The 12,205-nt window shown below is 38.0% G+C and overlaps 1 protein-coding gene across 1 annotated transcript; it reads left to right on the top strand.

Annotated features, from left to right (window-relative positions):
- The first annotated feature begins 154 nt into the window (after positions 1–154).
- Positions 155–8,808, top strand: LOC146631112 (outer dynein arm-docking complex subunit 3-like). Its single transcript, XM_085356644.1, has 13 exons — positions 155–218; positions 441–562; positions 1,457–1,534; positions 2,250–2,441; positions 2,579–2,680; positions 3,626–3,751; positions 4,119–4,241; positions 4,485–4,628; positions 4,709–4,869; positions 5,357–5,513; positions 5,655–5,804; positions 8,394–8,481; positions 8,558–8,808. The coding sequence occupies exons 1-13, from the start codon at positions 155–157 to the stop codon at positions 8,689–8,691; spliced, it is 1,641 nt and encodes a 546-aa protein (XP_085212770.1). The 3' UTR covers positions 8,692–8,808.
- Positions 8,809–12,205: the final 3,397 nt, after the last annotated feature.

Here is a 12,205-nt window from a genome sequence, read left to right as displayed (position 1 = left end):
AAAAAGGAATGCTCGAAAGATCCCTAACTTTCAGTCCCGTTATAAATGTACATGTTGCTAGGCAACGTGTGCACGTAAAACATTGCGGTTAGCTCAAGCTAAAACGAAATACGGGATAATTTCTCCTTTGCGCACTCTGTGCTAACTCACAAAAATGGCGGTCAGTGGCAGCATATCTGATCAGAAACTGGAGCTTCAGCGTAAAATCAAATTTCTTGGTATGTTTGTTTGAAATGCAGTGGGTGCCTTGATTTAATTTCATGCTAGTAGGCATGGGTTAGCTGGAATCAGCCAGCTAACTGCCATATTTAGCGTGAATGAATATACATGAATTCTTAATGCTTTATAATTCATATAATTAAGTCGAATAAAATAAGCGAGCTATTAAGTATAAAGTTATGGATCGCCTATTTCCATGCAGTATTATATTTGTCCACTAGAGGGCGAAAAAACATTACGTTATGAGAGGACTGAGGCCACCACCAGGAAGCAAAAAGAGTTCATCCGTCAGCTGAGGCAGGAGAACGAGAATCTGCGTAAACAGCTGGCAGAAACTAAGGCTGTAAGTAAGGCGATCAGATCACAACAAACTAAACATGAAACATGTTTTTAATTGTGGGGAAGTGGTCTGAAATTTGGATAAATCCAACTTACTGAAATAATAAAGGTTACAGATCAAGGTTGGGCACATTTTATTTCAATTTAGTTTTATTTATATTGCACCACATCACGAAAACAGTTGCCTTAAGGCACTTTATATTGCAAACTAACGACCCTAAAATAATACAGATAAAACTCTAACAAGCAAACGACTCCCTACGAGCAAGTGCTTGGTGACAATAGCAAGGAAAAAACTCCTTTTAACAGGAAGAAACCTCCAGCAGAGCCAGGCTAAAGGAGGGATTGTGGTTCTGCCACTGCCACTTGATTGTGAGGGGAGGTAAGTGAAGAAGAAACACTCTAAGCCTATTGCAGGGTAACTGAGGGAGGGTCCAGGGTCTTAACTATAAACTTTATCAAGAAGGAAAGTTTTAACCCTAGATCCATAGATTGGTACATCTCTTTTGAGCAACACCTGACATTAGGAAAATTAGGAATCTCACACATACCACAACTAATTAGAAGTGGTTTCTCAGTGTTTATTTTTTGCTTCATTTGCTTTTCTTTATGCTTTATTGCTTTTAATTTATGTCAGTCTGTATAGCTAGTAGTGACTTGCACCTGGGCACGGCTTTGGCAGCAAAATACAGGTTAATCTGCACTTGTAAAAAATCATTTCTACTGGGTAAAAGTCAAACATTAGAAAAAAGTGTCCTGAAGTGCAGTGTTTTAATAAACTAAAACTCATCAAAATAAAAGACACAGAGACAAGAGATTTTAAAAAATGCTTTGCACTCCCCACAAGGAGTCATCCAGATCAAATGTGTCTCAGTCATTGTCTTGTCTTTCCTCTTAGCCTGATGAACATATAATCAAAGTGGCCTTTAAAAACAGAGATATGGAGGGGAAGGCCTTCTGCAACAGCACGGTGAAGGTGAGAGGAAGTCAGTATACACATCATGAAAAAACAAAGTGTAATAAGATGGGATTTCCTATTTTATATTAAATAGAAGAAAGTTTTCACAGCAGTCTACTGATTTCTATAAACTAAGTACACCTTTACATAATGCCCGTTTGCTGCTATATCTATACTCCATACTGGTACTCAGGTTGTTGTACTCTATTTATTTTATTTGTATTACTTTAATACTTGCATTTATATTACTCAGGTTGTTGCACTCCATTTATTTGTACTACCTATTACTTCTTATTGTTTCTTCTTATTCTGTTTCATTCGCTCCGGGACCGTGTGCACGTAATTTCGTTCCACCTTATGTAAACATGTGATGCGAATGACAATAAAGAAGCCTTGAATCCTTTAGCAGAATTAGGTTAATGTCTTTTTGCTATTTTCTGACCAATGCACAGCCTGACCTCAGAATTAATTTGCATCTACTCCTAGGATGATTGCTGGACCAGCAAACTGGCAAAATGTGTTTATATACAGGTGATCACACTTGTTGATGATCAGTTAATCAAGTGTGTAATTACTCATCCACTTAATTCCACTAGAAAGCGGTGTACATAGTTTTTCACAACCCCGTGAAAACTTTCTTTTTCATTACTGTATACAGTGTCAGTAAATATAGTTTTATTGTATGTTTTATTGACTGTACTGCATTCCTCACAAACGCCTGCATGTTTTTCAGGAGGTAAATGAAATGCTAAATGAAGGAGTGCTGTTCAAGAGGAAGTGTATCAATGCTGTAAAACACACAAATGAGGTCTACCAGCGTCGCCTCAATCAGTTGAAGATGGAGTACCAGAGGCTGAAATCAGAGAGCAGCAGCAGTAAAGTATCCTCTGATGCTCGCACTCGGAAAAAAAAGGACGATGCCATGGTAATTACCTCTCTGACCCCCCAAAAAAATCAAATTTTCTTGGGATTACTTTTTGTTGTTTGTTGTGCTCATTTGCAGACTTGAGCAAAATGACAGATCATAGATGACGATGACCAATGATTTGTGTTTATGTTTAGAAACTGCGGACTCTGGAGAATGATCTGGAGAAAACCCAGTTTAAATGCATGGAAGCTAAGAACATCATGGTTAACTATCTGAAATTCAAAAATCACTTACATGTAAGTCCAGCATGTGAGAAAATGTTTTGTTACGCTTAAACTTATCTTCATTTGATGTGATTTTTGTTAAAGAATTTGTTAATTGTCCTATAATGGTTTGTCTCAGATATTTTTGAAATATCAGTAAATTTGTAGTGATTATTTTGCTATTCACGCTAGCTGTTAACTCTCCATTATGCATTAGCAGATGCCTGCATGCAAGTGGAAGCACTCAAACATGAGCAGTGTTTTGTACAGAGTCTATTATTCATTGCTGTTTGGCAGTTTTGCAGAAAATAGTAGATCTTCGCTGTACTCTGCGCTTGGTTGACTGTTATATGGGACTCTGTTTGATACTGTACTTTTTGTCCCTGTTTATTCTTCAATTGACATACTAGTTCTTGATTCCTGTTTTCCAAGGAAACCAGTCAAATTTATTTACATTTAAGGTTTTTTTCCCATTTTTTTTAATGTGTGGTTTAATTGCTACTGTAAGAGCAAGTACGGTATATATAACTGCTGCCACACCATCAAAAGCCCCTTTGACAGAAATAGAGCAAGTGATCTGTCTGTTTATAGTGCAAACAAACACACTGTTACATACACAGGTGGAGATTTTAAATCCAGGTCAGGAATTTTTAAACCTGCTGAAAAAAAATAACCCATCAAAAACTACAAAATAGAAAGGTAATTACAGGATGTCAATCGATAAGTTCCTAATTTAAATACAATGTTAGCAATAAATAACAGCATCAATAGGACCTGACTGTTGAAAATCGTAAGGATTATATGATTAAAATATTATTTAAATTAAATTTTGTGTTAGTGCACATTTTGTCTTGATTTGGTTTTAATTCCTTGATCACAGTCAGGTAATCTAAATACTTTATTTCTCTCACATGGACAACCTTATTTCTGATTCTGTTTATTTCATGTTCACTCACTTTTCCACCTTCACCGCCTCAGGAGGAGAGTCTCACTTACAAGGGCCAGTTGGACTGTCTGGAAGCAGAAATCCTGAAGCAACGAGAGGAGATGAATAGGCTGCAGATCATGAATAATGACCAACAGCTCTCCAAAGAAGCTACTAAGGTGACCTATAAGATATATCCTGTGTGATGAGTTAAAAGCATAAATGTTTCAAGATACAGTGTAAGAATTAGAATCCACTCCCTATTGCTATCATAAGTCAGACGATGTGCTGGAATTATAAATTAGGAGTTATAACTTGGAAACACTAATACACTAGCCTTGCCTTACCTTATCTTATCTTGTGAAGGTAAAATGAAATGATTGAGGATAACATGTCTGTCCACACTTATCTCAGACACCTCCTTCTGGTCTATATTATAGGTAATAATACGATTCTGTCATACTAACAATCTGTTTGTTTCACTGTCTCCATTTAGTTTAAGTGAACTGAAACAAGTTTTTCAGCCATTCTTCTTGTTCTTTGCAGGATGAGTTGCAGAAGCGGGAGGAGCTGCTTTACAAGGACAGTAAGGAGAGGGCGTGTATAATAGCAAGTTACAGGAAAAAGGTTAAGGAATGCAAGGCCCAGGCTGAAAAAGTCGATATAAGGGTGAGAGACATAAGGTGACACATTATGTATGTATTGAATTTTACTTACCAAGAAATGTATAGCCGTAATTATATCAGTGGGGTATTAAATGTATGGATGCGAATAACTGGAGATTTTCACAAGGAAAGAAAGCTAAAGCAGAGCAGCCTAAACCTAATCCACAGTGAAGGCCTCCCTATTCTTTGGTAAAATAATAATAAGGGAAGAAGAGTCATTTACATTTGGAATGATTAATACCTGCAGGATCAGATAACTCTGCCAGAAAAACTAAGCGGTGAGGCCCAGCACATCATCACCAGGATGGAAGAAGAAGATTTGAAAAAAATTTCTACTTTTGAGGAGGCCTTCAGGCGCATCAGCGAGACCACAGGTGTCACAGACACACAGGTATAAATGTTCCCACTGATTCTAGTACACACCGTGTAGTTGCTGTTATTCTTTTTTTCATCCATTTTGTGTTTGTGTAGGAGATACTGGAGTGCTTTAACTCTCAGGAGGAGACACACCAGCATCTGCTGAAACTGAAGGAAGAGAATGAGAAAGTCCTGCTGCAGCTGAAGGAAGAGAAGGAGCTTCTGAGCCAACAGTTTGAGGAGATGAAATATTTTAGACAGGCTAAACACCCCAGGTGAAGTATAGACATCTGCTTGACAATGGTTGAAATCTATTATTACGCTTGTGATAAAAACAAGAAAACACAAATATTTTAGAAATCTGTCAAGAACTACAGAACTACAAGAACTAAAAATTATATTTAGTCAGATAAATATAATTTATAACTTATTCTGTGTAACTTATACAAAGGTTTGAGCCGGCACACTGGGCATAAAAATGTTTTTTATGTCCAGAAATGCAAGTAAATAACAGTAATTTGACATCTTAATCACAAATAATAATGTGCTTTACTAATTTTTTCGAATTGTTGTCCATGAAATTGAATATTCATGGATAACAACAAAAACTCAAGCATAAATATGATTTTGGTTATTACAAATGCTGTTAATTTAGGGCAACTGAGGCAAATAAAAATACATTTGGTAAGCCATGTATTTAAAACTTTAATGCAACAGCTATCACATTGTCTGATAGCCTCTGCTCTTTCTCTGTTTCATTAGTGACCAGCAGGCCCTGCAGGAGTCTGAGCAGCAACTGCAGACTCAGCAGCAGAAGTGTGATGCAGCCAAAGAGCAACTGGATTGGCTCTTGAAGACTCTTCACACTGCCCAAGCTGGAGTTGAGCACCTGGCCAACAAACTTCAACACATCTCACTGGTACTAACAATTTCAACCAGTCATAATATTGAAATAGCCAGTTTATCACTTATTCCTAATATTAAAATATTTTTCTGCCCTCAAACACAAAGCTTTTTAAGTGTAATTCCTTTTTATGTTTGTTCACTCATCTTCTTCAAGAGTGAGGACACAGTTCCTGAAGTGGATCCAGATTCTGATCACTTTGTTCTGGAGCTGATGGCCCAGTGTGAGAAGAAATTATTGTCACTGCACAAAGAACTTCAGGGGAAGGATGTGGCTGGTATAATGAAGGAGCTGGAAAAAAACAAGGTGAGACAAAGGCCCTCTGTAGCAACACGGCTATTTTAAAGACAGGTCCTGAGCAATGTTTCCTCTAATTTTTCATGTGTCTGAGCGAACACACAAACTCCCTGAGCGGTCCCTTGGACCACTGTGAGCAACAGCAGACGTGTGGTCACGCCAGCACTGAATCCCTCTGGTATAACGTGGCCTATCAACACAATTTAAAAACTGGTATAAAGTCCACACTTTTCCCGTCAATTGTTCCGTCTGTCCTGCTCACATCTCCAGTGGTTGTACACGTTGTCATTAACGGCTTCACTCCTTATCAGCCACGCCACTTTGCTAGCTAAAACACCGGTGTCGGCACATAAGGACGCTGTCATAGCCTGTCAACCACGTTGTTTAGTTCGGTATATACAAATGTAAATCGCATGATTCAATGCAATTCAGGTTAGATTTTTTTTGTGCACAAGGCAGATTTTTTGTGTGCAGAGACTGTGCCAGCAGTGTGCAATTGCGCACATGCGCAGCTTAGAGGGAACATTGGTCCTGAGTCTGGATGGGATATAGAAAACATGGTTGACATTTGCAGAGGTAGTTCTAGCAAAGATGTAGTAGTCAGAGTGGGAAAGGCATGGGCACAACATTGATTGCATTGCACATGGTGTCTCTATTAACAGAGAATGTTAGAACATTATACGTATATAGTATAACACTTATGAACAGGTGCCTTTGAAGAGCTGAGAGTCACCTGATCAGAGCTATTAACAGGAAAACGTTTGGGAACATTGTCAGACAACTTGTAATAATTAGACTGTCACAGTTTGAAATTTAAACACTGTCTGAGCTTGAGCTTTTCACAGCTTACATAAAGCTGTGTAAAAGCTGCTGTGTAAAAGCTGCTGTGCTTTCTTTGCTTTACTTATCAGGATGGAAAGGTAACCATTAGAGGCACCTGAAGTGTTTGTTCTTGACTGAACACTCAACAGCACCTTCTCACTTTGAGAATATGAGGACAGGAAACATGCAACAGTCTGCCTGACATTCAAACATGACATTGATAATATGGGTCACAGGTCCGTTTTTAAATGGTACGATCTTTGTAACTGACGCAACTCTGAGCTGATAATTTGGAAATCAGTCCAGCCTTATTTGCCTGGCTGGTGCAGTTGAACTTTACTTGGCTTTCCTTTGTACCTCTACTAAAGGAGAATTTGAAGTGTGGCAAAGATCAGTCTGTTCATCTTAGCTTTTGCAAGTTAACCCTCTCCAGGCAGACGTTGCAGATTTGCAACAGTTAAGACCTAACAACCTGATTACCCCACATACATATTTTATGAGGTTTTTTTACTCAGAAGTACCACTGCAGGACTTGGTTGTGCATTAGCAACAAAAAACTTAATTTGGTCCTGAGAGGGTTAATGTTGTAGACATACATAAGCCTAGTAACCACTGCTAACACATGGGCTATGTTAAGAATCATATTGGATAATATAAAACAAGTAGCTGGTATTATGTGATAAGGTGGTTAAATTTCAATAAGCTTTTAACTAACTTATTCACTGTATTTAAAAGGGCTGCAATGATTCATTGAGTAAATCAAATCATTTCATTACAAAAAACTTTTGAAAAATTGAAACAGCAACACTTGTTACTGCAATCATCATTAATGCAAGCAGACTACAGTACAAATGTATGTAAGCAGATGATCTGTCTAGATTAGGCATCTTGCTGAAAGCATTTTCTGTCACAGTGATAAAAGAGGCGGTTTACGACACCTTATTTCAAGGTTATTACTATTTCCATATTATTTTGCAGATTTAAACAAGTATAAAATATCAAATTATATTAGTTAAATTGTATTAATATTTTTAAATATAAAAAAGGTTATTTTTGCTTTGTTTTTTCTGAAGGATGTAAGATCTGGTGCTGTTAGGCTGAGCTGAATTATTCTTAACATTAATTAAGATCATCTGCATCAACATAACATCTGTTTTCTGCAGCAGGAAACACTGCATCAAAGCACAGGCCAAACCTGAGAATGCTGATATGCTCACTACACTTAACCCTTTCATGTATGAATTATGACAACCTCAATCAGGATTTTTTTCTTAAGTATTTTTGATCATCTTTAGGCATGAAAAAAAGATTTTTGAACTTCGTTTTTATAAACATGTACTTTTTTTCAAAGAGTTTTTTTTTACATGTCCACCTGTTAGGAATGTGGACTTTGATGTTTTATTTATCAGGGTACAACCTTAACAGTCTTTCACCCTATGATAGCTGCGATCTTACAGGGCAGTGTCCCTTTATTTATCAATTGAATAATTTTGGGAGGTGACTTGCAAGGTTACAGAAATGTTGTACTCATTGTTCCCCCTGGTGACATAAAAAACAGAAAAGGATGCATGTGTTTAGTGTTGCACACCTGTAGAGAATGAAACTATAATCTTATGTTGCTATCTTTGTATCTCTACACACTGAAGAAGGCACAAGCCAGTAAGTGAATTGCTTTAAATGTGGGCAGGGCTTATGACTCACAGATTTTTAATGGAATTTGAGATTTTTAGTGTTTAAAAAAACATCTTAATTTCTGACTTGATGTTTCTTTATTAGTTGTACATAAGAAGTGAAGAAAAACTGTCAGCATACATCACCAGAGCCAAACCACCTGTGGATCAAGCACATGACCCCCTCCATGACAGTAAGTTGGTATCCTTTTACACACCAACAGTAATGACTGCATACTGTCCCTACTTACTTCACCGCTTCTGTTGCAGAGAATGAGACTGACGAGGGCAAAGCTAAGGTCATCACGCGTGAAGCGCTGAAGCTTCAGTCTCAGCTAATCATTGACTCCCACTCCAAGAGAAAGACCAAGATGAAGATGATGAAGAAGAAGGGCAAGTTATAAAGCGACAACACAATCCTCAATGTCTCCCAAAAACATGAAATATAAAATGGGATGATTGTGTCCAAGACTTTCCACCACAATTGTTTCACCTCTGTAATTGTTATTTTGTGTCTTAGCCGGTGCTATAAAGATATTTAGTGTACTGTAAATGAAAACATGTATTTTAACAGTATAACAGTATTAAATGATTTTCATAAATTGATGCTTCGTGTCTATACTTATTGTGTAACTGGGTTTGTTTTGGCAATAGTCAGGTGTCACTGTTGCACCAACACACTCTACCCCACCTCTGTTTTTTGAGCTCACATTTCACCCTGAGCCTTCCTGGAAGCCAATGAAAAAATACTGTTTTTAGTTTTTATTCTTTTTACCATAACTCCCTGTATAGTGTGTGGAATAGAACCCAGTAACTAGCAACTCCTTAGTTGTTAATGTTGTTATTTTCCTGTTGTTAGAAACAATGAATGTTGTCGGTTTTATCTAACAAACCCAAAGTATAGTAGCCTTCTGAAAGCTAATACTTGTGACGAATCCAGCCTTTATTCATGCTTGAATTACATCAAACTTGCTTTGTCCTGCTATAAGTTACAGATGTGAATATGAACCCTCCCTAAAGTGCGTACACCTGAACTATCTCTGCAACGATTGGCATCTCAGACAGTGTTTGTTGCTTCTCTTCTTAACCACTGGTTGAGTAGACTGAATAATACATCTCCATACCAACATGTCAGATAATAACCACAGTGAATGTCTCAGTGTCTCGCACAGGGCTAGGTCAGCAGCAGTGATTGAATGACGTACCAAAAGCAACCAGAAAGACAACTCTGTGCTGTGAACAAAAGCTCTCTGAGCACAGTTATTAGGTTTTTGTGTATATATGTGTGTGTGCTCCAAAAAAGGTTAGAATAAGGACAACTGTGATAAAACATTGTGCCTAACATGGCTCAGGTTGTGTTCATTTTATAAGTTTTGCTGAAGTTTTTTGACTGCTTGTTCATGTCTTTTTTATCCATTGCTCTCTAAAACTAAGTTTATCTACATTTCAGTATATTTTATGCGGGAATAGAAGCTGTTAGAACTTATATGATGTTTGGAAGATAATATAAAGGGGATTTTGTGATACTGGAAACAAAATAAATCTGACTTAGAGCGTAGCTTAACTATCTGAATGCGTATTTGATCCCAGCACAATTATGCAATTAGTACTAAGCCTCTGTTTGTTGTTATGGATGGACTAATAAAAGCTCCTGAGAACATTTATTTAGAGAGTTTTTTCACAGACTTATGCACTTTGAGTTCATCTGAAACATTACATTAGCCTATACCTAAAGTTATTGTTATGTACTGGAATTTCTATAGCACTTCTCTGGTCTTACCGAACACAAAAAGCACTTTAGCTACTAATCACATTTTAACCATACATTCCCACAGTGATTTATTCTATATTCACTGCTCAAAAACATTAAAGGAACACGGAGAAGGCCGTTGGTTTAGTTCACCAGGATAAGCAGTAACAGAGAAATACACCAGATCTCAGTGGGGGAAAAATCACAATGGATATCTGTACTGATATGGACTGGGTAATGTTCAAATGAAATGATGCCACGTCATTTGGTGGAAATTAAAAATAGCAACTTACAGATGGCTAAATTCAAAGAGACCCTGAAATTCTAAGAGAAAACACGATGCAGTAGGCTTGTCCTTTTTACCGAAATTTCATTGCAACAACTCAGGCTCTTATGTGCCTGTAAGCCTTTGTGACAATGTCAGGGCATGCTCCTAATGACATGATGGATGGTTTTTTGGACCTCTCCTCCAGGGCATCACTGAGTTTCCGGATAGTCTGAAGTTCAACCTGTTGCCTGTCGAGGTCTGTGTGTCCATCTATGGTTATGCCTCCCCAAACCATCATTGACGCACCACCAAAGTGGTCACGCTGAACGATGGTTCAGACAGCATAACATTCTCCACAGCTTCTCCAGACCCTTTCACATCTACTACATGTGCTCTTGGTGTGGTGACCCTGGTCTCTGTGAAAAGCACAGGTCTGAACCCATCAATTCTGCTATTCTGTTGGCCACAGGCTCTACAGTGATCGCAGGGCCCACTAGAGAATGCTGGGCACTCTGATTAAGTCTTTAGGAACTGTGCTTTCTCCCACCGTCAAAAAATATTACACAAAATATTTCTACTATAGTGATATTTTAAGCATCAGACACTTCCTTTGCCACATTCAAGTGAATCTGCACAAATGTATCTATTTTATGCATCAATATGTGGTAGGAATGTTCTTATTAATGCCAATGACCCATATAATCAGGCACCAGGTAACAGTTCAACATAGACTGCAGTTGGTTTTGCTTAATTATGCTCCGGGTTTCTTTCTGTAAATTGGCTTTGATACATCAAGGCAGACGCACAATTTGCTCTTCAGTCCTCATTTATGTTTGCTTGGTTCCATTTGAGGAAGTCAGAGCATAAGGAGACAATACTGCACCAGGCTACTTTTAGACAATTTGAGAAGGTAACCTCTTAAAGTTGGCATCTATTCATGTCAATGTTAATTGCACTTTATGTATTTATTTATTAGGAATCATGCATATCTCTGCTTTGTTGTTTTTAAGGTTTAGCCAGGGAAGTAGCAGCAGTACTTTGACAAAGTGGCTCACTTGTTTTTTAGACTTTCTAGAGAAAAGATGTCCTAATATTAGACTTCCTTGTTTTTCTTTCTGGCTCTTTCATGGCTATCAGCTCTTCTGGTCGTCTGTGCATGGTTGCAGCGGAAAGGCTATACAGCTGCTGACTGACATCACAACATTGCGTGTGTTTAAGGATGTTTATTACCAAAAAGCGCTGCATTATAAACACAGAATTCATATTTTCTAGTAAAAGAGATGCCCATTCCTGCACTGCCCATTTCTTCTCAATAATTCCTCTGCTTCCTTAATTTTATTAAGAATCTAAATTTCTGACGGGGGCTTGTCTCCTCAGCTTCCTGAAATCTACACATGTATGTCTGCTTTATCGCTGCCTTTTTGCCTTTACCAACCAGTTCGTGAGAGGAGACAGGCATGCTCCTTCTGCTGCAGAATTTGAATCACTGCCACAAGTGTAGGCTCGATTCTTCAGCATCTTATGCCAAAAATGCTTTCTGTTGAACATGCCTCAGCTGTTAGTGGAGGCTTTAGGTGTGACTGCATGCTTGCCTTGCCTTTCAAATGCGAAATAATACATTCCTAGGTAAGAAGAATTATTTAAGGGCTTGGCATTTTACCACCAAACTCTCATCAGTCAAAATGAATTCATGGCAATTTGCACTGTTTAACAAAAAAAGGGCACGTTTTTTGGGTTTTTTTTACATTTCTGCAGCAGAGGTGCTTATTTCTATCCATGGCTGAGGGGGGGGAAAAGAAGGCAGTGAATTTTTGTGAGAAACGATTAAAATGGGACATAATTACATATCACAGAGAGTACAGCCAAACAAGGAGGAGGCCATTCCAACACACACACACAT

Source organism: Diplotaxodon limnothrissa, linkage group LG6 (assembly GCF_057381915.1).
Source record: "Diplotaxodon limnothrissa isolate DT_005_m linkage group LG6, D_limnothrissa_male_GT1.1, whole genome shotgun sequence".
NCBI lineage: Eukaryota > Metazoa > Chordata > Actinopteri > Cichliformes > Cichlidae > Diplotaxodon > Diplotaxodon limnothrissa.
This window is presented reverse-complemented; position numbering and strand designations above follow the sequence as displayed.